Here is a 27,998-nt window from a genome sequence, read left to right on the forward strand (position 1 = left end):
CCCAAATCAGGCTCCCTGCTCAGTGGGGAGCCTGCTTCTCCCTCTGTCTGACGCTCCGCCTACTTGTGCTCTCTATCAAATAAAGAAATAAAGTCTTTTTAAAAAATTATTTTTAAAAAAAGTTAAGGGAAGTTACTCTTAAACCTCTGAGTTATCCTAATTTTTTTCAAAGATTTTATTTATTTGTGGTTTGTCCTACTCGGCTTGGTTTGTCCTTGAGCCTATTGATCTAAAAACCTCCAACATTAGGTCTCTTGAACTGGGTCCGATCATTGGGCCCCTTGAGAACTCCCCAGGTCCGGTGAAACTGACACCATGGACCAGGCTTCAGGCATCCCCTCTTCTGCATCCTCTACTGCTTCTCAGAAGATTCCTGAAGTGTGGAATCCAGGTAAGGGACCCTGAAGTGTGTGTTCACCCAAAACCAAACTCCCCCACTGAGTGTTGGAGTCTGAGAATTCAGACCAGCTCCTGCCATTCGTTAAAAGCAGCCCTCACCCATCTGGGGTCTTGAAGGCAGTCCCCTGGCCTGCTGGAGCCAGCCAGCCCTGGACAGGGGCCCAAGCGTTCTGAGGCTTCTCTCAGGCAGAACACGTTCTCAGAAAGTTGGATCCCACAGGGGCCTTCCAACATGTCACGTCAACAGTACCTGAAGGAGGACAGCTCTGAGCCCCCCAGGGGTCCTGGGAAGGAACTATGCTGACGACAGTGAGAGAGTGAGAATCCTGGGCAGCCCAGAAGCCCTCTGGGGACAGCTCCTTCACCTCTTCCCCAGGAGCGTGCATGTGCCCGGGGGCCAGTGGAAAGGAGGCAGGCTCCATCCTCGACCCCAGCCAGCTGGACGTGCTGGAGAACCAAGAGCCTGGGAACGAGAGAGGGACGAGAGTGGCATCCTCAGGCCCTCGGGAGGACAATGCGGAGTTGTGTGCCACACGGTCTCCCAGAGGGTCTGCAGAAGGACTGGGTGCCCATCGCCGTGACCTGCTCTGTAATGCACGGTGGTCGGTTTTCTTCCTGTCTCTGTCTCACCGCCCCCTCCCTCACTGTGCTTTCTGGGATCACGCCCCCAAGGTCAGTGACTCCCCCAAATATTTCCCTTTAGGTCTGCTCCTGGGGGAGCCCAAACCAAAATAGGGTAATCACAGCGCCCTCCACAAACTGTCTCTGAAACCAGAAGAATTGCACCAGGTGTGCTGCGTAGGGACGAAGGCGAGCCTGGTAGTCAGAGAACAGGGCTCCCCTCCCAGCTCAGACGTCACAATCCGTGCAACCTCAGGACACTTCTCTGGGCCTCTGTGGTCCCCGCTGTCAATGGGGAGAGGGAGCCCAAAGAAGCATTTTTTAGACTTGGACCACCTTGGGGAAAATGTTTACAGCTATCCTAATGCCCTTCGTTTTGTTTTTTTTCTAATGTTCAAAATAAACACGATTTACTTGAGCTCTATGGAGGAGAAAGCTGGCATGAAAACTCAAACTGCACACTTTATTGAATAGGCGATGAGCAAATTTTGGCACTGACTCTCAACCACTACCACCTTGACAGCTGGACTGTTCCAGAAGTGGCAACATGGAGGCAGCCAGCATGCTGCACGTTCATCCTGAAATTAGATCTCAGGGGGCATCGTGACGTGGGCCGGCTGCCCCGGGGCGCAAGCACAAACCACTGAGAGGTATGGAGGTATTAGCGCATGCCATGGTCACAGCTACCTGGGACATTTACAGGTGAGGGAGCTGGACCTAAGGTCCCTGGGCAAGTCACAGCTGACCAGGGCATCCCAGACCTCACTGTCCATCACATGCCTCAAGTCTTACTGGACAAGAAGGTCTCTAAGTCCTTTGCATCTCTCAAGCCTTGGGTTTGCACGCTCCCAGCTAGAAATTCATTATTCCTGCCACCGCGCTGGGATTGGGACCTCACTGCCACGCTGGTGTCTGGGTGGGTGCCTCAGATGGCCTTGCATCCAGCACCTCTGCAGATGCTCCGCCCTGGGATGTGTGCTGAGCAGCCGGGCACAGAAGAGCTGGGGGGCGAGGGGGGTGCAGCGCCCCACAAATGTGGGCGGGGTCTGTGCCCTGGGGGTTGCCAAGTAAACGGATTTCAGTGATAGCAAGCTGGTGACCAGGTGACAGCATAGCTCCCTGTCTTTCGGCTCCATCCCGCCCCCATTAACGATAGCACTGTCCTCTTTCCACCTGTCTTGTGAACTGGGCTCCACCACCCAGATCCCACCTCAGGACTGACAATGTAGTCCCACAGCTGCTGGGAAGGCTGTCCGCCCTCTTAGGGAACCGCCTGGGCTGAAAGGAGCCGCCAAGGTCACGCCCCTTTCCTGGGGCAGCCCAGTTAGAACTACTGGTCAACACGGGGCACAGAGCCCTGGCTCCTGGCACCAACTCGGGACAACCCTGAGGGGCCATCCTAGCCGCACAGGGGGTTGGCTGAGGCGTGGGACTTCTCCCTCGCTGCTGCCCTCCCCGCCTCCCGCCCATCCGCGGGTGCCACTGCTGAGAGGGTGCCCTCGGGAACTGCCCACTCCTGTTCTAGCTCTGAGGCTCCCACCAAGGGCACCCAACCCGCGGAACCGCCTCTGTCCATCTTTTCCCTTTCCACTGGAAGAGCCCCCCCACCAGCCAAAGGCAGCAGGTGCTTCCACAAGATGTCACCGCACGCCACCCCCGTTTGGGCCGGTTTTTCTCCCTTGCTGCAGGGTTGAGGTGGGGTGCTGGTTTACCACCCATGGGCTTGGAGTGACATTTCCCCACCTTTCCAAAGGCGAGAAGTGAACAAGCAGGGCAGTCTGGGGGAGACTGAGACAGCCTTTAATCAGGAAACCTCAGGGAGGGAGGCAGGACGGCTGGTGGCACAGTCCCGGGGAATCCCAGGCCCTCTCCGACTCTTCTCCTCCAGAGCAGGGAGCTCAGCAGCCCCGACCTTCCTCAAAAGACAGGCCGGCTGTGGTGTCCAAGGAGGGTACTGACCATGGAGAGTGCCGATTACCTGTTCTCACAGCACGTTCCAAATGCCTCTTGGAGACAAGGCTGCGTGGGGCCCTGGGGACTTCCCATCCCTCCAGGAGCCTTGCAGAAGTGAGCATTGGGTCTCCCCGGCCTCATTGGCCCCAGAGCCTCCCGCCAGCACCTAGGGCTGCTGGCCGTTTTCTCTGTCCGGCGCGTCCCAGGCACAGCCCTGACCTGGAGGCCTGCTTACCCGGTGGCCTCATCCTCCCGTGAGGTCCCCGTGGCGGGCCGCTGGGGGCTGGAGCTGGCCGTGGCTGCGAGGGCTGCAGAGAGTCTGGACGTGGCGGGAGAGAGTCTGCGAGGCCTGAGGAGGGTGGCAGGGGTCTCTGAGGGGCTGGAGGCCGTCATGGAATGGGCTGAAGCTTCAGTCAGGACAATGGCAGACAAAGAAGGCCTTCTGGTCACTGTCTGGGCCCCGGAGGCGGAGGCCGAAGGCTCTGGAGTAACAGGAGGAGGCCCAGGAGCCCCGGGAGGGGTTGGAGGTAGAGTGGAGGCTCCTGGAGGGATCGAACGCCCAGGTGAGGGCTGGGAGGCCCCAGGCTCCCCTGGGAACGTGCCCCCAGGCCCCAAAGGGGGTGAGGGTGAGGCCTGGGCTCCTGAGGGGCTCGTGGGTAAAGTCTGCCCATTAGAGAGGTTCGTTCTGAGATGGAGCTGGAGGACATGGAGCACCGACTTCTGAGGCAGCACTGCCGGGGGGCCTGGGCAGGAGCTACAGTTCACCGGGGCCACAGCATCTCCACGGGCACTCCGAGCTGCTTTGCCGACCTCCACCGCCTTCCTCTCTGGGCCATCTAGAGAGAGGTGGAGGAAACAAGATGCACTGGGGTTCTCCCGACAGCCGAGGCGGCCCCGGGACGAGCTGCACGGGGGAGGGACAGGGGCTGCTCACACCTGGTAAGGACCAGGGAGGCAGAGGGAGGCAGTCCGCCAAAGTCACTCTGCCAGGCCTTGGCTGCGTGACCTTGTATGAGGTGCATAACTCCGCTGGGCTTCTGCGTCCTCATCTGTAAAATGGGCATCCTAACGACTCACAGCGCCACTCTGAGCACTGACTGAATGGTGCGTGCGGGAAATCCCAGCCCAAACCCGGATGTTAACCACGGACTTGGGCTGATAATCCTGCGCCAGTGCGGGAGGCTCACAGATTGTAACAAATGTCCCATCTGGCGCAGGCTGTTGTTAGTCGGGGAGCCTCTGCCTTCGCTCACTTTCGCTGGGAACCGAAAACTGCTAAAAAAAAAATAAAGTCTATTGAAAAAAAAATTTCTTTAAAAAAAAAAAAGAAAGAAAGGAAAAAAAAATTTCTTTTAAGTCTCAGCCTGGAGCCTGGCACATCATAAGGGCTTGATACATGGGAGGACAGCAAGCAGAAGAGGCTAGGCAGAGAGAACATGGGGTGGGAAGAAGCACAGGAAGGAAGAGTGTTGGAGAAAGGTATATGATCAGGAAGAGACAGATGCTGTCAAGCCCAGAAAACCCGGAATGGACTGTATTTTAAAAATCACCCATAGGACGGTCACACAACTCTGAACCTGCCTGAAGGCACCGGATTGTATACTTTGAGCGTGTGAATTGTACGGGATGTGATCTATACCTCAGGAAAACTGTGACTTTTATGAATTATCAAAAGGAAACAACTCATATTCTACTCCAACAAAAAGTCCTTTCTCCTTCTATGGAGCTCTTGTTAGGAAGAGGCGCCTGCGAACGTAGCCGAAGCAGTGCATTCCAGGAGAAGGGGCCCGGCTCTGCACCTCACCTCCCTGGGCCTCTGTTTCCCCATCTGGAAGCAGCAGAGCACGGGGGAAGGAATCAGAGAGACCTCGGCTTGAGCCCAGCGCCACCAGCTAGAGCCCAGCCATAACACAGAAACCTAACTTCTCTGGGCCTCCGTTTGCCCATCTGCAAAAGGGAGGTATAATCACAGCTAAGGTGACATGGGTCACACGCTCCACACGTGGCCTGGCATCTTAGCTAACGATTAGTCTCTGGACTAATCAGGGGGAATAATCGCCATTGGCTTGCTGAGGAGTTTTGTGACGGGTTAAGCGAAGCAAGATCTACAAAATGCTCGACGGTTCTCAACAACAGGGCTATAGGGGCTCAGGATGCTTCCAGCCCCACCAGTCCTGACGGCAGCTCTTCGTCAGCCACGGACCTGAAGAGTGACCCTAAATATGGAGGATCCTCTTCAAAAGGCCAAAGGAGTTAAACAGGTATTTTATCCAAGAGGAAATCCAGGCCACATATCAGTAGGAAAATTCAGTGTCTTCCTGGAAGTTTAAAAAACATAAAGCAGGGGCACCTGGGTGGCTCAGTCGTTAAGCGTCTGCCTTCGGCTCAGGTCATGATCCCAGGGTCCTGGGATCGAGCCCCGCATCTCGCTCCCTGCTCAGCGGGAAGCCCGCTTCTCCCTCTCCCTCTGCCGCTCCCCCTGCTTGTGCTCACTCTCTCTCAAATAAATAAAATATTTTTTAAAAAGGCATAAAATAGCCACATTTAAGGTACTTAATGGACATGTTAAATCAGAAAAATTCAATTCAAGACACACAGCGTAGAGTTGGTGGGAGTATGGGGAGCCAGCTACATCATGGTGAGTTTCCTGTTTCTAGAGGACCCTGGTCGGGTGAGGACCCGTCTGGTGACGCGCTGTCCTGCCCGAGGAGGTCCCACACTGCTCCCAAAGCTCCACCACCCAGTACTCCACCTGCTAGCCACAGGGCCCCAACCAGGTGTCCTCGCCACATGCTGGCTATGTGACCTCGGGCAGAACACATTCCCTCTCTGAGCCCGGGCTTCGCACATCCAGCCCTTTACAAGTTCTAGGTTACTGGGAAGAAGAGTAAAGTGCAGGAAGACACGGAGAAGCTTCAGGACCCAGAGGCCCACTTACCTGGGCAGGAGGGACAGCAGTCCCCGGGGGGCCCAGGGGGGTCGGAGCAGGCCCGAGGGCAGGGGACCTTCTCACAGCTCACCTCTCCCAGCTGGGGAAGCACAAGCACACACATGAGGAAGCCCAGATTATCTCCCTTCCTGTAACAGTGCCCCCATGCTCCTCTTCCACCCACAGAAAGATCCTGGGATGGAGGCTGACACAGTAGGGCCGCTTTAAGGAACCCGCAAAGAGGGAGGATACCATCAAATCCAAAGGCATTCTAGCTGCTACTTAAAGTTGGGAAGGCAGGAGGAAGATGGGCTTCCGTGGGCTAAGGGGACTCGGAGTTTCGCAAAGGGACAAAAGGCAAGCAGCAGTCCCCAGGCCCAGCTTACCTGGCACGTGCACTGGGTACAGGGCTCATCGTCCAAGGTGAACACCTGGCCGTTCACCACCTTCCTTCCCTCATAGTTGCAATCTGCAGGGGTGGAGGAGATCAGGCCGTGAGAGCCAAGGCCTCCCTGGGAGCCTGGGACGCGGGGCAGTGGCTCCCCCACTCACCTCTGCACACCGGGCAGCACTCCCCGTCAGGGTGGAAAGGGTAGGTGCAGGTGATGGGGCAGTCCATGGGGGAGCAGGCCACGGAGCCTAGCTGCACGACACAGAAAACACACGAGGCCCTTTGTTCTGGGCCGCCGACGAGACACTCAGGAAGGACGGCCACAGAGCCACTGAGTGCCCATCGGAGCCCCTGCGGTGTGGGAACAGGTTCATTCACTCAGTCAGAGTCTGTCTTCCTGCCAGAACGCAAGTCCCACAGGGCCAGGGGCCTGGCCTTGTTCACGCAGCTCATCCGTCAAAAGGCCCCAGAGGAACAAACCCACGAATTACCCGGCAAAGGTGAGCACCAAATACCAAGGAGAGAGAAGGACCCAGAGCCTGAAGCTCCCCGAAGCACGTGAGTGAACAGGACCACTCAGAGGCCGAGACATTCGGTGCTGAGTTCCCCTGATCCTGCAGACCTGTCCCTTGCCACACTGCGTCCTGACCCACTGCAAGAAGCTCCACCAGCATCAAATGTTTCCAGCAACACAAGCAGGAAGGCCTTTCCCCCCCATTTTCCCAATCCTAAATGATACGGACGATCCCACATGCTTTTTCAGACTGAGAGGCAGTCTGGCTTCAGGGCAAAGTGCACCTCCTAGAGCACAGCGTCAGAACACCAGGATTCGATTCTTGGCACTTCAGCGGACTAGCAGCAGGATCTTGAGGGAAGAGTGACTTCTCACTGTACCTCATTTTTATGACCCACAGATGGAGAGGAGAGTGGCTCCCACCTCATAGGATTCTTGCAAAGATTAATTGAGCTCATGCAAGGAAAGGGCCGAGAGCCAGACTGGCACACGGTAAGAGCTCCATCCTGTGAGTCTATGAGACTGCAGCTCAGAGTCCTGGGCTGGAGTCCCTCACCTGTGTCCTCAGGGAGCACTCCCACGTTAAGCCCCCCAGATGCCCTCTGGTCACCCAGGAGCAGAGGACTTTTGCCAGGCAGGCTTAAAAACGATTTCTCTGGCCCTGGGTAAAGATTCACCCTGGGCAGGGCCGGAGGGAGCCAACCTTCACCGTGACCCAGAGTGACCTTTCTCATGGAGGGCTCTGGATTGTGCCTCCAAGGTCCAGGAGCTGGTGTCAGCCCCTGGGGAGTTTCCACAGACAGGGGTCAGGGTTGGGTGGGCCGTACCAGGCAGATGCAGCTCAGACACGGGTCCAGCACGGACGGGAAGGTCTGGTTGTTGTAGAAGATTCTGCCTGTGTAGGTACAGCCTGCCAGAGAGAGCACGGGGTGAGCGCCCGCTGGGCAGGTGGCCGGTGACCAGGCTCCTGCCAAGGGCGAAGGTCCGAGAGCTTTCTGGGTAGCAAAGGTCAGGCCAATTGCCTCCCCAGGCAGTCACCCCGGGGTTTGGGGAAGGGACAAAACACAGGTCTGGACTGGGTGCCACCTCTTTTTTTTGCCCTAGATTTAGCAGAGGGATCAGAATGTTTCCACCTCCGGGGAAGGGAGTGTTTCCTCCTCTGCCCCTCCCTGGGCAGGATCAGGCCAGAAGGGCTGGCCCAGGCATCACTGCCATCTTCTCTGCTCTTTCCCCCCCAACCCACTCAGCCAGTCCCCACCTTCCAGAACATTCCCCCACACCCTTCCCCTGGGCTTCCCCAAGCCCGCTGAGGTCTGATCTGAGTGTTGCCACCTTGATGACATTTATCACATCCTAGGAAGTAGAGAGCAGGTAATAGGACAACAGGGAAATGTTTTAGAACATCTATATGTTATTTGTTAGATATAGACCTGGGACATAGCGACAGAGATACTTCATGAAAAGAGATTAGAAAAACAAAACCATGAGGCTAAAAGTGATAAGGGGCCCTTTTTAATTGTTTTTATTTTTGCTTTCTGTATGTACTTCAATAAAATGTTACTTTGGAAATCATGGAAAAGCGGAACATTAATATAAAAAAAGAAAACAGCATTGTTGTGTTCTCTCACTCTTCCCTGATTGTTTCACAGGTATGGTTCCTTGGTTCCCCCCACCCAGGCTGGAAGCTCAGCGTATCTCCACATCGGCTTCTAGCACCGAGACAGGGCCGGGCCTTGGGCAGACTGCTTTCTATCTCTGAAGCCTGCGTTCCTCATCTGTACCACGGGCTGGCCCCGTGGGGCTGTGGGGATGAAGCCCGTGTGGTGCACCCTTTGCATGGAGGAGCCTGGTGCAGGGCGAGCCCAGAAGCAGGGGGAGGGGGGCAGGATCCCACCAAGGGGAGCAGGGGGTGCTGTGCAGCCCCCCAAGCAGGAAATTACCTGCAGAACAGTCTGGGCAGCACTGTCCAGGTATCCGAATTGGGTGAGGGCAGGAGTCTACGCAGTCTGTCCTCTTGCAGCTCACGGAGCCATCTGCCTGAAGGAAGGAAGAACTTCACCAAGACCCCACCTGTAACACCAGGCCCCGCCTCTGTGCCCCACTCCGCCCTCCCAGCACCCCCCACCCCCAAGGAAGGGCAGTGCTGCAAACTGGCCGAGGCTTGCCATGATGGCAGGTGGCAGGTCCCCCACAAAGAGGACCGGCTCCTGGGGAAAGGGGGTGTGAGCCTTTCATGAAAGCCTCCCTATCTAAGGAGAAGGAAGGTCAGAGGGGTTTTTGGTCTCCGTGGCTTCCTGTCCCTCTCCAGCAGCAGCCAAAGCTCACCACCACCCCATCCAAATTCTTTCACTCAGCTTTTGCCTGGAACCTTCGCTCACCCCAAACCTATGGAGTACAATAAAATCCTATTTTTATAGAAAACTATTCCACCGGAAATGTCTATTTCAGAAGACAAAAGCACCACATATGGTTTCTTTCTTTCTTTCTTTCTTTTTTTTTTTGGTCTAAGACTCTGAATGTTGATGAAGCTTTTGTGTCGCTTTCTCATACTATGAGTGCCCTGGATCAGTCGTAAAGGGGAAAGGCAGCGGATATGCCCTCCTCCCGACTGTAATTCCAATGAAACACTTCCAAGGTTTGCAAGGGTCTAAGGCTTTTTCACAAACAGTGCATCCGAGACACTCGAAGGCCATGCCTCTTACACACCAGTGTGCACATGAGTCACCCAGGGGATTAAAATGCAGATTCTGAGTGTGGAGGTCTGAGCAGCCACACCTCTGGATCTGGAGATTCTGCACGTCCGGCAAGCACCACTGGGGCACGGACCTCATTTTGAGAAAGAAAGCTCTAAGCTCCAACGGACTAAAAGCTCTTCTAAAGCAAAAAGGAAAGCCAGCGTGTACTCAAAACAATGAGCTGTAACCAGAGTGTTTCCTGGTAAGCGGCTGTACTTGCATCTGGGCCCATCTGACTCTAAGACCCGCGCACCGCACCGTCTCCTTATCCGTTTCAGATGAGCCGAGGTCACAGATTCAGGGGACCTCAGGAAAAACCCGGCAGTGTCGCAGGAAAGGCCCAAACCACGGAGCCTCAGGTCACCCCGCTCCTTCAGTTATCCGTGCCCAGGGAAATTCTGCTCTTGGGGCCACTGACTCCTCCCAAGCAGCAGGTCACACCCCCTTCTGTACAAATGGAAGCTGCCGGCATAGGAGGGGGACAGAGGGTGGGCTGAGGCGGCCCAGCTTCGGGCACAGCAGGGAGGCCCGGCCAGGAGGGCCCAGTCAGGGCCGAGGGGTCTGCTCGGGGCAAGGCAGGGACAGCCGGGGCGGGGAGCAGCTGAAGGCGTGCAGGTTGCCATTCACCTGGCAGATGCATAACTCACAGGGGTCACCGGGAGACCAGATCTGTCCAATTGGAAACTCAACCCCGTTGTCGTCCAGAGAGCAGCCTGGCCAGGGGACAGTGAGGGAGAAAGCACGGGTGGGCACAAGGGCCAAGGAGGGCCCTGAACGCCTGCCCGACCTACAGCGTGCCTGCCACCCAAGGACAGCCGCCTCCACTCACTCCCGCCACGGAGAGGGTCCCCCAGAGCGTCCATCGCCCCACCTGCTGGGCCCAGGGGCTGCCTGCAGCTGCCGGTCCAGCTCCCTCATTTAGGGAGTTTTCCTTCCAAACACGTGCCCGGTCCACATAGGCAGCCTCATGCAAACAGATGCTTACCTCGGAACCCGTAAATGCACACTTACACACAAGCGCACAAACACACACGCTCCCAGAGACATACACGAGCAGATGCTGCTCCCACACACACAGACACGCTTCCAGAAACACACACTGGGTCTCAGCAGGTGAAGCGCCGCCACCCTCCTGGAGGGCATCCAGGCCCCGGGTGGGGCAGAAGGCCAGCATGCAGGGCTGGGGGCCCTCACCTGTCATGGGTGTGGGCTCCCGGCAGGTGAAACAGCACTGTCCAGGGCCCAGCCACCAGTCCTCTCGGGGGCAGTCCAGTTCCGGACACGGTGTGAAGGAACATTCTACCTCCCCATTCTGGAAGAGAACCAAGGGCACAGGCCGGTGAGGGCAGCTCCCCAGCCTTGGGCCGCCTGAAAGCTAAAGAGGAGGCCGGCAAGCGGGTCACCCTCCTAAAAGTGACAAAGAATCTGCGGGGGACGGGGCGGGGGAGGAGTAGGAGGAGTGAGGGAGGGGTGATGTGGGGGAGGGGGGCAGGAAGTAGGGGGGAAACACTGGGAGCATGTTCTGGGATGTCCCGCCTGCTGGGCTGAGGGTCCCTGCCTGCCCAGGCTGCAGCCCCAGCCCCATTTCCCCTCACTTCAGCAACAGCCTCCTGCTCTCCCTCCAGTCCGCCCTCACTCTGCGGCCTGAGAAAGTTCTCGTGCACCAAAGTGGGATCGCATGGCTCCAAACCTAAAACCCATCAGCAGCTCTGCCAAGCCCAGAGCCCTCAGCCTGGCCGGCGAAGCCCTTCATGACTGAGTCTGAGGTAGAGGCTATGGGGCCCTCTCCTCCCCAAGACCCCTTCCCCTAAGTACTGCCCTTGGCTGACAGGGGAGGGGCCCTCCAGGTACCTGGATGGTTCCTTCACCCCCCACTCCGCTCCCCAGGAGCAGAGAGAACATATACAACTGACTGATGCCCAGCTCCCTGGCCTCTGGGCACACCCATCTCCACCATGCAACTCACTCCAGAGCTCCCTGTGGGATCAGCCTGAGACCCCGTTGTCCCCTGCCTGTCCGGCTTCTCTGGCTGGCTCCTCCTGAGAATCTTCAGAAAATCACTTACATGCCCCAGGCCCTGCTTCTCGGACCCCGACCCAAGCACCATCCCTGTCTGCAGCCTCTTCTCCTGCCTGACTCGTCTCCCACATTCCGCGCCCCAACCAGAAGGGACACCTTCAGGCCCTGACAACAGGCCACACGCTTTCACCTCCTGCCATCTGCTCATGCCAGGCATCTGCTCTGCCAGGCACACCTGCCTCGGATCCTCTTCTAATAAGTCCCTCACCCCTCAGATCTCGACTTAGCCCCTCTCCCTCCAAAAAGCATTCCGCTCCAGTCAGGAGCCCTAGTCACCTGCCCATGGCCCACCTAGGCTGTGGGCCCCCTGAAAGAGGGGACTGGGGCAGTCCTGTGCTTAGCTGTGTCCCCAGCACTCAGCATTGCTCCAGGCATACAGTAGGTGCTCTATAAATAGCTCTGCTGAAGGGTGAACTTCATGGAGACTATGGGTAGCCCTTGGTGAACGCAGGTCCCCATAATGCCTTTGCTGCCTCAGTGTCCCTTCTGCTGCATGGCAGCTCCCATTCTCCTGGTCAAGGCATGTTAGCGAAGGCCTGTGCCCGGCCCTCTCTCCTGCACCCACCTACCTGGCAGACACAGGTGGTACACTCGTCACCAACCCCACTGAACACAGCCCCGTCTGCGTACCACCGGCCGTGGAAATAGCATCTCACTGCAGAGGAGAAAGGGAGAGGCAGCTCAAGGTCTTTGGGCTGGGGCCGCTAAAGAGAAAGGGGAACAGTGGGTCGGGGGGCCCTGGGGAAGCTAACACACTCCCACCACGCTCCACAGCATGCACCACGCTCAGGGAGCCAACCACTCCCCACCAAACCCTCGACAAAAACTAAGTTGCTGCTTAAAAACTGATGGGAGAATGAAACACATGAAAACTAAGATCCTTAACCAAAAAGGGAGGGGACTCCCTGAATCACTAAAAAGTAACAGAAAAGCAGAAATGAAAAGAGACTGCCCCAGGGGTTCCTGGGTGGCTCAGTTGGTTAAGCATCTGCCTTCAGCTCAGGTCATGATCCCAGGGTCCTGGGATCAAGCCCCACCTTGGGCTCCCCACTCAGCAGGGAGACTGACTTCTTCCTCTGCCCCTCCCCCTGCTTGTGCTCTCTCTCTCTCTCTCTCTCTCAAATAAATAAATAAAATCTTAAAGAAAGAAAGAGAAAGAAAGAAAAAGAAAGAAAGAAAGAGAAAGGAAGAAAGAGAAAGGAAGAAAGAAAAAGGAAGAAAGAAAAAAGAAAAGAAACTGCCCCAGATGCCTAAGACAAGGTCTGGCACCAAAGCCATCCCCTGGAGATCAGGAGGAGTCAGTGAGAGCCTCTCATCCAAGGATTCTCAGCCCACAAGCTGGCCCAGGCCCACCCGGCTTAGTCAGACTGCCCTGGGTTCAAATCCCAGCTACGCAACTCAGTAGGGAGGCATTTGAGGCAACATCCTTAATTTCTCTAAACCTCAGTCTTCCCATCTGTAGACTGGGGTTGATAAGAGCTGATAATGGTTACTACTGCATAGGCAGTATATTACCTATTCAAAAATGTCTTAGCTAAAAATAACATTTAAAAGTTAAGAAAACATTCATTTATTTTTTTTTATTTTTTAAAGATTTTTATTTATTTATTGAGAGAGAGAGTGATAGAGAGAGAGCATGAGAGGGGGAGAGTCAGAGGGAGAAGCAGACTCCCTGCCGAGCAGGGAGCCCGATGCGGGACTCGATCCCGGGACTCCAGGATCGTGACCTGAGCCGAAGGCAGTCGCTTAAACAACAGAGCCACCCAGGCGCCCAGAAAAACATTTTTTTAAACAACACCAGCTTTGCGATCAGGTAGGCTTGATTTCAAGTTCTGTTCTCGTATTAACTGGTTGTTATGTCTCTGGGCAGTGACAACCTCGGTAAGCCTCAGTTTTGTCATCTATAAAATGGGGCTGTGAATAGTACTGCCTCAAGGCTGAGCCACACGGATTCAATGAGTTCGAGGGCTGGCAAGCAACAGCACAGAGCCGTCAGGGAACATTCGTGATGATGATGAGGTCATCCCGGGAAAAGAGAACCACATTTTTAACAAAGGACCAACTCATTAGTGGGGAAGGGGAGACGCCCTCCCAGCCTCAAGACAGAGCCATGCCAAGGGTGGACTCACACTCCTTCCTGGCTGTGTTGAAGGCGCCTCCTGGGGCGGAGAGCCCGATCTAGCATCCAAGCCACTGTGCACATTGTAGGTGCTCAATTAAACTGGCACTTTGGAATGTTCCACTTGATCTGAGTTTCTAAAGCAAAAATCAATGCCTGTCCTCTGCTCCACTCACCCTGCTCCCAAAAACACACAAAAGAGCTAAATCCCCCCCGACCCCCAAAGAGTCACTGACCTGGAACACAAGTACAGCAATCTGACTTCAGGGAGGTCTGACAGGGGCCGGGAGGACACTCGGGGGAGATGCAGGACACATTTCCGGCCTGGCAGGGGAGAGATGGTGCTGGGTGGGGGCAGAGGGAAGGAGGAGAACCAGGCCCTCCTGCCCCTCAGCTCATTCCCTATTTCAAGCCACTCCTCGGGTCTCCTGCCCAACACCAAAGCCTCCTAAAGGAAGCCATCCAAGATCTCTGAATGCCATCACGGTGACAAAGACAGTGTGCAGGGACCCAGGTCCTGGCATTTACTATGGTGTGCCGAGAACATCCTCCCACAGCATACAGAAGCTCTGGAAGGATGCCGGGGAGAAGCAAACAGAGGTCACTCCACCAGAGACACCTTCCTGTGCATCTGAGTTTTGAACCAGGTGACTCTCTTGGCTAGTCAAAGAATTAACTTTAAAACTAAATTTCAAAATTTGGAAATTAAGGCAAAAAACAAAAAACAAAAAAAAAAAAACCCACAACAAACCAAAAAACCAAAAACACTCCTCTGGAGCCAGCCAGAGCTGAGAAGCAGTGTTTGCTCCTCCACTAACGAGTCATGTGACTTTAGCCAACGTACGTCAGCCCGCTGAGCCTGTCTCCCTATCTGCGAGAGGAGCTGGAAACAGTGCCTCCATCGGGGCTTGCGGAGGAGTCGTGCCACGCACGACATGATCCATGAAAGTGCTTGGCCACTGCATGTGCGTGGCACCCGGGGGGAGCTCGGTAAAGGGTGGTGCTAGTCGTCTCCGGGCCCCCCAACCCCCGCCTTCCACGGCAGCCGCCGCCCTTCACCGCCAGGCGAGTGATGGTCAGAGGGAGGCAGTGAGGGGTGGTAGGCGGGGCCCAGGCCGTGGATGCAGACAGACCTCGCCTCAAAGCCCAGCTCATGCCTCCGTCTTTTCATCTGTAGAACAGGGACAGGAAAGCTGACCCAGACGAGCTGCCAGGAGCCACGGGTGAAGTGACAGAAGAAATGCCCCAAGCCCTGAGCCTGGTACGCATGGAGTGCTCCTAATCCAATCTGTGGGACAGCACCTGGCCGTGTCCGGAACACAGTAGGTGCTTAATAACTATTCTTAAAGAAGCGAATTGGCGTACAGCAAAATAATACTCTTAACGAGCTGAGCCTGGTAATAAGCCTCCTCCAACCCAAATGTGGATACCTTTATTGTGCTGGCAAATATTTTGCCTGGAGGGAAAAACAGCCTCCCTGGTGGGAAGTTTCCGAGGGAGTTCCATCCCCTCCCCTTCCTAGACAGATGGACCCTGTTTGCCTGCTGGCTCTTCGCTGCTCAGCACAAAGCTCCTCGACTCCACAGACCCCCACACCTTTAAATTAGACAGGTTCCGCCCAAAATCCACAACCTGGGAACTCTCTCTCCATTTGACAAGCTCACCTTTAACATCTGATCTTTCCCTCTTCCTCTAAAACCCCCAAAGGTTAGGAAAACACCCGCGAGGCTTTGGGGCTCTTGTGATGCTCACCAGGCAGACACAGACAGTGCAGTTCTCGTTGGGAGGGGAAAACACATCCCCTTCCGCTCGGATGATGCCACTGTCAAAACAGCCTTTGAAAGACAAACAGGAGTGGAGGCATCAGACCTCTTCAAAGTAGAGGAAGCTTGAGGTCTCATTACTTTTCCAGGCGTAATGTACCTGGAACCTTCTCTCACCGGTCAGGACGCCCCAGGCGTGACAGATCCAGGTACCCAGGACTGTGCGGTCCTAGGACCCCTGGAGAAGTAAGCAGGAGACACCCACGGAAGATGGCCCAGGAGGGTTCCATTCATGTCTGTAAACCCCGGACTCTATTGAGAACATGGCATTTTATTCCCATATGGCAAGAAAGGCAGCCAGGCAGCCCTGGGTTCAAAAACCTGGTCCGTCTGTTCATTTAACCTGAGTGACCTTGGACATGTCACTTAACCTCTATGGACTCAGTTGTCTTTACTGTAAAATGGGAACACTACCATGTGCCCTGCAGGGGCCTTGGAAGGATCCACAGCCTCACGTGTCAGGTGCCCAGCCATTCACATTCAGGACTCAGTATATAGTAGGAACATGGCAAAAGATCACGATTATCATTAAGAAACTACTACATCTATTCTCATTCTAACCCTTCGGAAGATGTCTTCACTGCAGCGTCTTATCCCCAGAGCTTCAGAGAACACAGAAGTTCAGGCCCCTCCCCAGATCTACGGAATGAGAAGCTGTGTTTTAACAAGGGATCCCCCTGTGGAGTGAGTTTGAGAAGCTCTGTCGAAGGACTCGTGAGGATTTAGGGTCTGTATCCTAACAGCAAGGGGAAGCAAGTGAAAAACTCTAAGCAGGTTATGGGAGTAAATTGGAAAGGGGACAGAGGGGCGCCTCGGTGGTTCATTTGTTAAGCGTCTGCCTTCAGCTCAGGTCATGATCCCGGGGTCCTGGGATCAAGCCCCGAGTCGGGCTCCCTGCTCGGCAGGAAGCCTGCTTCTCCCTCTCCCACTCCCCCTGCTTGTGTTCCCTCTCTCGCTGTCTCTCTCTCTGTCAAATAAATAAGTAAAATCTTAAAAAAAAAAAAAAAAAGGAAAGGGGACAGAATTTACAAAGGATTACTCTTCTGGCTATAGGAGGGGAGTTGGGGCAGGGTAGGGGGACTGCTGGGTAGATCTGGAGAAACTCACTGAATGAATGAATGAATGAATGAATGAAGCTTAAAAGGATCCCCAGAAGATGAAAAGTTCCCCCTGAGGGATACCACAGCATACACCACCAGTGGTTCTCAAAGTGTGGTTCCTGGACCAACAAGAGCAGCATCACCCAGGATCTTGTTAGAAATGCAAACTCCCAGGCCCTGCCCACACCGGATAAATGAGACCCAGGAGTTGCCCTTCAAGTGATTCTAATGCCCCCAAAAGTTGGAGAACAGCCTTGCAGCTGCAGAAGGGCCAGGGAAGGGAAGAAGCAGGACCACGTGGGGAACTCACAGCCTCCCCCAGACCAGCTCCCACCTGTACACGATGGGCAGCACCCCCCATCTTTGGAGGGAATCGGGTGAGAACAAGCAGCTTCACACGTCACCTTCTCACAGGTCACCTCCCCGTTCTGGAAGCAGAAGCAGGAGTTCCAGCTGTCACAAGGCCCCAGACACCAGAGCCGGGCAGCCCCCAGGATCCCTCCCACCTACCTGGCACCAGCACTGGGAACACCCAGACTCTGTCCAGCGGCTCCCTGATTCATACGTGGCTCCCAGGTGCCAGCAGGCAGAGGACCCCGGTGCCATCTGTGTGGCTGCTGGGCCCTTGGGCAAGGGCGGGGTCACCTCCTGTAGTCGTGAGGGAGGTCCGAGGGTCCCCAGGAGGGAGGCACCAGGCACGGGGGTGGCCACCAAGGTGGCCAGCAGCCGAGTTGGGGTGGAGGGCAAGGACGTGGGTGGCACAGGGGTGGGAGACGGTAGGCTGGTGGTCCTGACCCCAGGTGGGGGCCCCGGGGCCCCAGAAGGAGGGCTGTGTCCAGGGGAGAGGGCAGGCCGGCCCGCCTCTGGGGGCAGCAGTAACATCTTGGGCGGGTGCTGCAGGGGCTGCAGGATGGCCGATGGGGCCAGCACGGCTTTCGGGAAAGCTGAAACGGAAGCACAGGGGACTTAAATGCAGCTCCTCCACCACCAGTCACTGGATGTCTCTGGACCAGTTTCTTCATCAGCAAAACGGGTCTAATACCACCAGTTCGACCCAAGACCACGGGGGGCTGCAGTGACGATCGCACAAGGGGGATGGAAAAGCACCACAGGAGCAGGCCCAAGTGACAGGTTGGGAGTGGGTCCCCTGCTCCCGCCGCCCCCCCCAGATGTGGCTTCCCAGGAGGGCATGCCGAGGTCGGGATGAACAAACGGTCTGGGGAAAGCTTGCCGTGGACTAGAAAGAGCATGCTCAGTATTTAGATGACCTTGTACGCATGTTTATGGGCGCACTGCTGACGTACGGCAGAGTGAGCTGACCCCACATTGTCCAAAGTGTCCCTGGGAGCCCAGGCTCCCGGACTCCTGTCACATGCTCCTCTATCATCTCCTCTATCATATGTTTTCCCCTTTTACCATTTGCAAGAAAACAAAAGGGTTAGGGAAACAGTAAAATGACAAGGGAGGATGAGGATAAAGAAGTGGAAGGCGGAAGTGAGGAAGTGAAGAGGTGGAAATAACAAGATGAATTGAAAAAGAATGGATGCAAAAGAAAGAAGGCCCAAGGCCGGCAGGGGGCGGGGCCTGGGAGGGCCAGGGGCGGGGCCCGTGGGGGAGGGGCCCGGGCGGGGAGGGGTGGAGTCTGGGGGGCAGGGGGCGGAGGGGGTGCCCTGGGTGGACCAGGGCGGGGCCTAGCGTTGGGTCGGCGCCTGGGTCGGCGAAGGCAGGGCTGGTCGCTCACCTTCACAGGACACGCGGTCAGCTCGGAGCCTGAAGCCAGGTCGGCAGGTGCACAGGAAGCTGCCCACAGTGTTATGGCAGGAGTGGTGACAGACTCGCCTCTCCAGCGGCCTCCGACACTCGTTTACATCTGTAGGAGAGCTTCGCTGCCAACAGCTGCCTTGTTGGGGCGATCGACCCCTTCTTCCAACACCCCTAAGCCCAGAAAGCTGGGGCAGTCTCCTTGCCATGTTCTTATAAGGTCCATCCCTGCCTCAGGGTGTGGGACGTGACTCAGATGTCTAGGAGTGGGGCTGAAATCCCTTTGGAAGGTTCATACATCCAGATGGCATTTAATGGATGCACCAGTGACTCATCCCCCAGCACTACCCAGCAATGGTTACGCCCTGGCTGGTGGGGATGAGCCCCGCGGGGAATCTCATCTCCAAACCTTCCACCTTCCCATGTGGGGGTAGGGGATGGTGTGGCCCCTTCTGAAAAAGAGTCTCAAGAATCGTTGCACTGCTCGGGGCGCCTGGGTGGCTCAGTTGGTTGAGCGACTGCCTTCGGCTCAGGTCATGATCCTGGAGTCCCGGGATCGAGTCCCACATCAGGCTCTCTGCTCAGCAGGGAGTCTGCTTCTCCCTCTGACCCTCTTCCCTCTCGTGCTCTCTATCTCTCATTCTCTCTCTCTCAAATAAATAAAATCTTTAAAAAAAAAAAAAAAGAACCGTTGCACTGACTGCTCAAGGTAGGCTTCGGGACAAATACCAAACTCCGCCAGAACAAGGTCTGTTTTCAGGCCCATGGGACCCCACCTTCAACCCATGAGCCAAGCTTAAGCCAAACATGCCAATCCCTTTCTGGAAATTTCCGCTAATGGGCTGAGAAAACAGGGTTCTCCTTCTAAACCAGGGGAACCAAGACATAACATGCTTTATTTACCAAGGGGAGGAAAGGCAGCCAAGAAAATGGGTGAGCAGAGAGGAATCCTTGGGGCGTTATCTGGGAGAGGGGTGGAAGAGAAACCTAACAGGATAAAAGTGGCACGTGGCCAGGAAAAGTCCAAGACAGGGTCTTCCACGAGGAGCCACGTCAACCCCCGGGAAAGGCAGGCTCTGAGCAAAGACTCAAGTGCTTACAGTCACCAGGCGGCCAGGAGGTCCGGACCGCTGGCCCTTCCCTGTCCCTGGGCTCGCCCTGCCCATCTTCCCGATGGGCATCCTAAGTATGAAGACGACAGGGTCCCCCCACCTTACCTACACAGGAGTGCCGGTTGCCATGGAGATGGAAGCCGGGTCTACAGGAACACCGGTAGCTGCCTATGCTGTTTTTGCATCTCTGCTGACAGGGGGTCCCGAGGCATTCATCAGTGTCTGCAAGGGACCAGGGCAAGGCTGCAGCTCATTTCCCCATGGAGTGTCAGAACCGTGTGCTCCCCTCTTCTCTCCCGTTGCCATCCCCTCCCCCACCCAGGGCCGTGGGAGACCCTCCTGACCCCTCTCTTTCTCACCACCCACATTCAGCCTATCAACGAAGTCCTCTCTGGGTCAGCCCTCTTTCTCTCCATCCTCACTGCCCTACCCCAGCCTGGGCCACCTTTGCTCTGGTCTGGAGAAGAGCGACGGCCTGATACATCTCCCCGTGCTCCTCCCAAGCCTTGCGCTACAGTGTCCCGGATATTCTGACCAAACATCCGGGCCACTCTCTCCTCCCACAGGCACCGATGCCGCACCACAGCTCATAAGCCCTGGAGGGCCTTTCCCACCTCCTTCCCTGTCCCTCACCTTTGTTCTGCCATCTTCCAAATGCACCTTCCTTGTGGGCCTCCCTCTTTGCCCATGGTCTTTCGTCTGCCTGGGATCCCTGTCCATCTTGTCTGGGGGGAAACTCCTACTCATACCTCAAAACTCAGCTTCTATAGTACCTCCTGTGTCAAAGCTTCCCCATGCCATTGTTTGAAATTGTGAAAAACTGGAAATAATGTCTATGTCCACCAATAAGAGAAGAGTTAGTCCACTGTGGGATAGGTGCCCCGCAGAGCCCCAGGGAGCAGTTAAAAAAAGCAAGGCCGGTCCATTTACCCTGATGTGGAGAGATCTTCAAGACAGATTGCTGAGAGGAACAAGCGAGCAGAGGCTCAAATCCCAGCTCTAACATGATCTTGGGCAAATTACTTAATTTCTTTAAGCCTCAGTGTTCCTATCAGGAAAATGGAAATAAACAGTACCAGCCTCACAGGGTCATTACGAGAAAGAAATGAGAAAATGCATGTAAAGCGCTTAGCATGATGCTGGAACCCAGCTCTGCACCTGTTAGCTGCTCATCCTATCACTGTGAGTGTGTGTATGTGTGTGTACACGTCGTGGGGAAAGGCAGGGAGGACATGCATCAGAGCAATGACCAGGTACGAGGGTGAGCTGTGTTCCCCCAGATGCACATGTTCAAATCCTAACCCCTCATGTGATGGGATTTGGAGGTGAGGCCTTCGGGCAGTGATTGGGCTTCGATGAGGTCTTGAAGGGGGCTCCCTCATGATGGGAGTAGTGCCCTTATAAGAACAGCCCTCAGAGCTTGCTCTCTCTCCCTGTGGGCACACAGCATGGAGACTGTCTGCAAGCCAGGAAGGGCCGTCACCCGAAAGTGAACGGGCTGGCACCATGACCTCGGGCTTCCCAGCCTCCAGAACCGTGAGAATAAATTCTGTTGTGTAAATGGTCCAGTCCGTGGGATTTTGTTATAGCACCCCAAGCAGACTAAGACATCAGGGTTATTCCCGTGGGAGTGCAGAGCGCAGGAGTAGCAGAGAAGGTCTGGAGGTAGCCATTTTTAAAACTTATTTTACAATTTATGACGATTTCAAACAATAGAAAATAATACCACACTTTCACGGGGGATCTTTTGCCTTATCTGCGTTGCTTCCTTCTGGAAGTAAAAGGCTCCATCTTGGGCGCCTGGGTGGCTCAGTTGGTTAAGCGACTGCCTTCGGCTCAGGTCATGATCCTGGAGTCCCGGGATCGAGTCCCGCATCGGGCTCCCTGCTCAGCGGGGAGCCTGCTTCTCCCTCTGACCCTCCCCGCTCTCATGTGCTCTCTCTCTCTCCCTCTCATTCTCACTCTCTCAAAATAAATAAATAAATCTTAAAAAAAAAAAAAAAAGGCTCCATCTTCAAGGAAGGGGTAATTACGTTACAAGAGCTCCCTCATCCTGCTCACTCAGGAGCAGAATCGTCTCCCTGGGGCTCCCTCAGCACTTACCCCTCACCCCAAGCTCCTCCTGCCCCTCCCCACCAGATGGGGCAGCCAGGCCGCCGGCGGGGCAGGTGGAGCTAATGAAGGCAGTGGGTGAAGGAGCTCTCCCACGGCCCGCCCTCATCTCAGCGGCCCCCTCCGTCCTGCCCCTGGCCCTCCTGCAGGCCTCTCCAGCCTTACCCCTCCGCCCTGCAGAGCCAGCTCAGAGCAGGGGCCCTAGAGTTGGACATGCCAGGAGTCAAGCTGACCCCAGCGCTTCCTGCCGGAATGGCCTTGGGTGACCCTCAGTTTCCCCATCAGTAAAGCACGGAATGATAACAGGATCTGCCTCAGGGGACTGGGAAATGCAGTAATGCATGGAGCGCACACACGTTGGGCTGGGCGGGGCCGCATGCCTTTGACTCCGAGCCCAACCGCCCAACCGCCGGGGCTAGGGCATCATTCCTTACCTGTCCCCGGGCCACTCACCTTGGCAGCTGTGGCGGTCGGCAGCCAGCTGCATGCCCGGCCCACACTCACACACAAACCCGCCTTCCGTGTTCACGCACTGGCCCTCGCAGGAGGTGCTTAGGCATTCATCGATGTCTGCGAAGAGAGAAAATATCCTTGCACAGACCACTCTGCACGTTGTTTGGGTACAGGGGAAGAAAAGCGACCCCACGAGGACGCCGTCCCCAAGCAAAGCCTGCCTTCAGCAGGGGGGAAACCACCACCATCCCCCGACACACCCGAGGAAGAAAGACCGGGCACCACCAGGAAAGTCATCAGCCAGGAGGGAACCACCAGAGAGCAGAGGCCAAGGGGCCAGGCTCCTTCTCTGTGACCCACGCAGACCAGACGACAGAGAGGACAGCTGAGACAGAACCATTTCCAATGGCCCCACCACAGGGCAACCCTAGGAGGGCAGAGGACACCGAGCAGGAAGGCTGATTCAATTCCATTAAGTGCTTATTGAGCACCACCTGTATGCAGCAGATCTGGAGGACTGCTGAAGACACCAGTGTGACCAAGACATGGCATAGACCCTCTAGCTGGTTACGGTCTGATGACATTAAGAGCCGCGCCACATGCCCATGAGGCCCGGGAACGCCTGGAGGACAGATGGGCAGAGGACCAGGAGGCACTGGGAGGAGAGACAGCCTGAGGAGCTTCCTCCCACCGCCAGGCTGGCCAAAGCTGAGGTTCCTGCTGGGCCAGCGGGAGGCTGAAGCAATGGGTTGAGGCCCGGCTGTGGAGTGCCGAGGAGGCCCTGAGCCTTCTGCCCAGGGTGGGGTGACTAGATCCAAGTAGTCCTTTGGGGAAGTTCAGGCGTGTGGGGTCAGGGGCGCCACCGAACAGAACTCCCCACCCTGGTTTCATGGCCTCCCTTCTCTAAGAACCACGGAGGCTCTCGAGGACCTACAAGATCTGTGTCTCCCACCCCCTGACCCCATGCCTGCTGGGGACCTCCATTCTCCCCACTTGCTCTCCCCACAGCTGGCCCCTCAGGACCACACCCACCGCCTCTAGGAAGCCCACCCTGACTAACCCATCCCACTGCGATGCCTAATGGTGGTGCCCCCCCCCCGCCCCCGCCTGGGGCTAGCTTTGACATTGTTCTCTGGCTTTCCCAAGTTCTGGTTTGCCTCAGCAACAAGAAGTGTGTGCAGAAAGTGCACCCCAGGAAACATTCAGGGGAGGATGAATTGCTTCAGCCTTCCTGAAGAGGATGTTGCAATGAGCCCCGAGCACCAAAACTCCTCAGTGAGACCCTTGACCCAATGGGTCTCCTTCTGGGAATAACGAGAGAGGCTGATGAGAAGCCTCTTTACTGCAGCATTTACTAGGAGTAGTGAAACCCTGCAGACAACCTATAGACACGGCCGCAAAAAAATTATGCCGTAAGCACTAGTCCCCACCCACAATATAAAGTGAGAAAAAGAATAAAAACTTTGCATAAGGTATGAGCCCAATTTATAAAACACACAGATATGCACACCTAAAACACACACACTCACAAACACGCACCCAGGGAAGAGTGCAGAAGAAACAATTTCATGTTAGTAACAAATATCTCTGGGTAGGGACTTTGGGGACATGTTAGTTTTCATCTTCTACCCTTCTTTTACTTCCCAAAAGTTCCATAATAAGTTATTTTTTACTTTCATATGCGCAGAAGAAACATTATTTTTACCAAGTCAAAACTCAAACAAAAGAAAACAAAACAAGGGTGGGGGCTTCCTTTCAGCTCTCTGGAAAGATACGCAAGAAACTGGTCCCAGTGGCTGCCTGTGAGGAAGGTAACAGACTTTGCCTGTAAGAATGTTTTAGAATCCCAAACAAATAGCACTTTTACAAAATAAGTACTGAGGTTGGCTTTCCTCGTCTTTCAAACATCACGATCCCAAGGGAGCCTTCCGCGGTCAACCAGCCTGCAGTGCTGGTTATCTGCCTCTCTGTGGGCCTGGCTCCCGGGACCTGGCCAGTTACGGCCCCATTACATGGGACCGTGGTTACCCTGACCTGTCTCCCCTCCTCCTGTTCAGAAGCAGGGACCAAGCCACCACACGTCACCCACTACAGCCCCTAGCTCAGGGCCTGGCCCATAAGAGGTGCTCATTATCAGAAGGGGCCCGTTTCTTGGGTTTGCCTGCCTCCCTGCCCACACTCCCAGCAGAGCTCGGCCTCGCTCGGCCTGGCCTGCATCTCTCCGGAGACTGTCCTGGCAGGACAGCCAGATGGACGGAGGAGGAGACAGAATTCCCGCCCGCCGCGCCCCCCACGGCGCCCAGGTCTCTCACCGGTACACCTGATGCCGACAGCCGTCTCTGTCATGGAGAAGCCCACAGGGCACACTCGGGCCACCTCCTGACAGCCGCCATGGTTACAGGTAAGGTCACAGCCGTACTCTCCACAGGGTCCGTGGGATTCTAAAACAGGCACCACACCCGTGAGCACACCGCATGCCGCAGTGCCCGCCGCCCCCACCTCACCAGGGCTCCTCCTAAATTCTGCTGGGAAGGTGGCCCTGGAGGCTTAAATCCAGCTCTGCCACTTACTAGCCAGGTAACCCTGGGCAAGCCACTAACTTCTGTGCCTCAGTTTCCTCATCTGTAAAATGGGGATGAGAAGGCCTACCTAAGTGGGTTGCTGGAAGATGATATTCTAAGCAAGACAAAAGCCCAGAGCCTGGCACATAGTGGCAGTGCCAAAAGAATTCTTCCCATCAGCCATGGCCCAGCCCCGGTTTACCTGGGCAGGTGGCTCCTTGCTCTCCATCCTGGCAGGAGCAGATGTTGGGAGCAATGCAGATGCCACTCCCACAGCCAAAGGAGCAGAGGGCTGAGAGGAGAAATGCAGGTAAGGGAGTGGGGGCCCTACTCAGGCCAGCCCAGGGAGCCAGGGCCCTGCTGGGGAGGGTGTCTGGGGCACGGGGACAGGCACTTACGCAGGGTGCAGTGCCCGCTGCCCATGGAGGGGGCCCAGCCAGGGCAGCAGCCACTCCCGAAGCCCGAGAGGCAGACGTGGGGGCCCAGCCGGCGTCTAGGAGAGAGGAGAGAGCACTTGCCACGTTGCTGTTCTGGGTGAGGGATTGGTCTGCCGTGCAGTGAAACCTCCCAGCCAGTCAGTCAGTCAGTCAACAAACAGTTCTTGAAACCCACCAGAGAGGCAGTGTGAAGTTCCCAAAGAAAAATGACCCAGTCTCTCCTGGAGGCAGGACAAAGACGAAGGTGTGAGAGAACAGACAGCAGCCTCCTACAGAGACCTGCCGTGTGAACACGGAGCAGAGTAGCCGGGGGGTGGGGGGGGCCAGCCTCCTACAGAGACCTGCCGCATGAACACGGAGCAGAGTGGCTGGGGGCAGGGGTGCTCAGAGGGGCCTCGGCACTGAGGGGGAAAGATAGCAATGGATGAAGAGCCCCAGGCATGGCTGCCACGGGGACTTTGCACTTGCAGTTCCCTCTATCAGGAAGGTTCTTCCTCAGAAATGTACCCAGCTCACTCCCTCCTTTACCGAGGTCTCATCTCTGCTTATGTGCCTTCGCAGAGATCCCTCTTACCCACCCTTATCTTGCTTTATTCTTCTTCTTAACACTTACTTCCTGGGACCTTAAATTACTTATCAATTTGTTGTTTCGTTCATTGTCTGTCTCCCCTCTCATTCTCTGAGGAGCAGAGCTTCGTCTTTTTTGTTCCCCTCAGTGTCCAGAGCAATGCCTGGCCCATAGTAGGTGCTCACTAAATGGCTATTGAGGGAAAGGTTGAGAAAGGAAGCCAGCAGAAGAGACAAAGGAGGAGGGCAGCCCCAGGGGAGCCAGAGATGTCATTCCCCAGATGACATCTCTGCGGTCGGGGTGCGGGTGCCAGTAAAGGGGAGCCAGAGTGCCCGACACTGCGTGAGGCATGGCAGAACAGCCATGAACAGGCCACTTTCCCCACCCTCAAAGGGACGCTGGGCAAAGATCCAGGTGATAACAAAACAGTGTGACCAGTGCCCCACAATGGGACAGGCTTTGGAGTCCCAAGGAGGGTCAGGGGAGGTTTCCTGGAAGGCCAGGATCTGGGCTCAGACAGGCAAGAGAAGGGGCAAGCTGTGGGACTGGAGAAGGGGAGGGAGCAGCAGGTGCACGGCCCGGACGGAGTCGGAGGCGGTGACTGGAACTGGTCCTTTGATGGGCTGGGCAGAGTGATGGAGCCCAGCCCGCTCTTAACTGGGAATCCTGGCACCACAGGAGAGGGACAAGAAAACCCGCCCCAACTGTGCGCTCCCCCTGCTGGGAATGTTCTGCCCGTCGGGCAGTGTACGGAGCACCCCCCAGGTGCCAGGGGCGGCAGCAGGCACTGGGGGACAAGGATGGCGAAGGCAGACTCACTCCACTCGGAGAAGAGCTGTCAAATGTGACAAGTACTCTGGGAAGGAGAACTGCGGGCACGCGGCAGCACAGAAACATCTGTAGCAAACTGTGCCTGGAGCCTCAAAGAGACGTTTCCTTCTCTGAAGTCATCACAGAAGAAGCAAGGAAGCGGGGCCCTGGGGGGTGGGAGGTGCCGGCAGCCGCGCTGTGTCCCCGCCGCCCCGGCTAGAGCCATTATGGCGGCAGCCTGGGAAAGCGGAGCCCGCAGCTCCTTCTCAGACGGGGTTCCGGAAGGGACTGGCGTGCCCCCAGAGCGGCGGACGGAAGGATGCCCCGGAGGCTGGTGGAGCCGGACAGGGCCGAGCGCGTGTGGGCGGGGGCCGAGCGCCCCAAGGAGCCTCCTCGGGCGGGCGCTGACGGGGAGACAGGTGGCTGGAAGGCTCCGAAGCGCCGCGGAGCCGGGCCCATCTGGGCAGGAACTGGCGGTGGCTGCAGAACACACGTGCGAGCTGCGAGCCCGGCGGGGCCGCCCCCCTGCGCGCCCCCCGAGGCGGTGGCCGCGGGCCAGGCCGCGCGCTGACACCGTGTTCCCTCGCTCGGAGCATCACGCACACACGCGCTCGCGGCCCGCGGCGGCCCGGCCTCCGCCGGGAGGAGACTCGAGGGGAGGGTGGCATCCATCGGGAGAGAGCAAAGGGGCAAACACCCCACCCCCGCCCGCGCGCACACACAGGCGGAAAGCGAAACGTAACCCAGGGAGAGCCCGGCCGTTCCAAGGTCCACGGCGTGCGTGCAGCCTGGACGCAGGGGAAGCCCCCAGCCCCGGAGCTGCCGCGCCGCCCGGGGAGGCCCGTTCGCCAGCGACGGCCAGCCGCTCCGGAGACCTGGCACGTCCCGGGCTGCCCTCGCCAGGGGTCCACGCCCCAGGGCAGACTCAGAGGGGCTCACGCAGCGCCTGGATCTCCAGCCCCCGCCCCCCCGGCCCCGGTCCTTGCCAGGACAGCTCCCGCCCAGAGCACAGGCTGCTGTCTCTTTGTCCGGACCCCCTGGGCTGCGCCCGCGCGCGGACAGCGCCCCGGAGGGGAGCCCCGACCGGCGGCTGCCGGCGGCTCCCGGGAGCCCCTCTGCCCCACGCCGAGTGCGCCCCCGCGACGGGACAGGGGAGGGGCGCGAGGCGCTTACCTCTCGGCCGCGAAATGCCCGGGCTGCTTCCTCCCGGTGTAGCCGCGGGCCGGGGCCCCCGGCAGGAGGAGCGCGACGCAGGCGGCCCGGAGGAGCAGTCCGGCCCACATGACCGGCGGCGGCGGGTCCCCCCGGCTCGGCTGGGCTCCGGCGCGGCGCGCGGGGGAGGGGGCTGCCGGCCCTCGCCCCTCCTCCTGGCGCCGCGGGGAGCGAACCAGCGAGCCCCGAGCTGGCACGCGGAGCCGAGCAGGGGGGCTGGGGACTCCGAGAGGAGGGGCCGGGGGCCGCGAGGAGACGCGACGGACGGCTTGAGGGGGTCTCTGGCACCTCGGAGCGAAACACACAAAA

The 27,998-nt window shown here is 56.9% G+C and overlaps 1 protein-coding gene across 3 annotated transcripts; it reads right to left on the minus strand.

Annotated features, from left to right (window-relative positions):
• Positions 1–42: 42 nt before the first annotated feature.
• On the minus strand, positions 43–27,995 carry VWCE (von Willebrand factor C and EGF domains). 3 transcript variants are annotated; one of them, XM_027581470.1, is made up of 21 exons: positions 27,651–27,993; positions 25,061–25,155; positions 24,865–24,954; positions 24,414–24,542; positions 22,102–22,218; positions 19,642–19,758; positions 18,405–18,533; positions 17,174–17,607; positions 16,998–17,091; positions 15,493–15,575; positions 13,977–14,064; positions 12,191–12,276; positions 10,737–10,854; positions 10,190–10,255; positions 8,748–8,840; positions 7,635–7,717; positions 6,455–6,545; positions 6,289–6,371; positions 5,912–6,002; positions 3,209–3,809; positions 43–862 (listed from the first exon to the last, which is right to left on the minus strand). In XM_027581470.1, the coding sequence occupies exons 1-21, from the start codon at positions 27,758–27,760 to the stop codon at positions 640–642; spliced, it is 3,021 nt and encodes a 1,006-aa protein (XP_027437271.1). In that variant the 5' UTR covers positions 27,761–27,993; the 3' UTR covers positions 43–639. The 3 variants fall into 3 exon arrangements, with proteins under 3 accessions (XP_027437271.1, XP_027437270.1, XP_027437272.1); XM_027581469.1 differs by having other exon boundaries at positions 8,748–8,844; positions 10,170–10,255; XM_027581471.2 differs by lacking the exons at positions 13,977–14,064; positions 15,493–15,575 and having other exon boundaries at positions 8,748–8,844; positions 10,170–10,255; positions 27,651–27,995.
• Between the last annotated feature and the right edge of the window lie 3 nt (positions 27,996–27,998).

The sequence above is a fragment of the Zalophus californianus genome, chromosome 11, assembly GCF_009762305.2.
Source record: "Zalophus californianus isolate mZalCal1 chromosome 11, mZalCal1.pri.v2, whole genome shotgun sequence".
In the NCBI taxonomy this organism is placed as follows: Eukaryota; Metazoa; Chordata; class Mammalia; order Carnivora; family Otariidae; genus Zalophus; species Zalophus californianus.

What these genes read in the sequence shown, in the direction of transcription:
- VWCE (XM_027581469.1), bottom strand. Translation starts at nt 27,760, where the DNA reads ATGTGGGCCGGACTGCTCCTCCGGGCCGCCTGCGTCGCGCTCCTCCTG. An exon ending in CAACCGGCACTCCTGTGTAG is followed by an intron (nt 18,534 to 19,641) that starts GTAAGGTGGGGG and finishes GCTCTCCTACAG; the next exon opens with ATGTAAACGAGTGTCGGAGG. An exon ending in GTGAGTTATGCATCTGCCAG is followed by an intron (nt 8,845 to 10,169) that starts GTGAATGGCAAC and finishes TCCTTCCTTCAG; the next exon opens with GCAGATGGCTCCGTGAGCTG.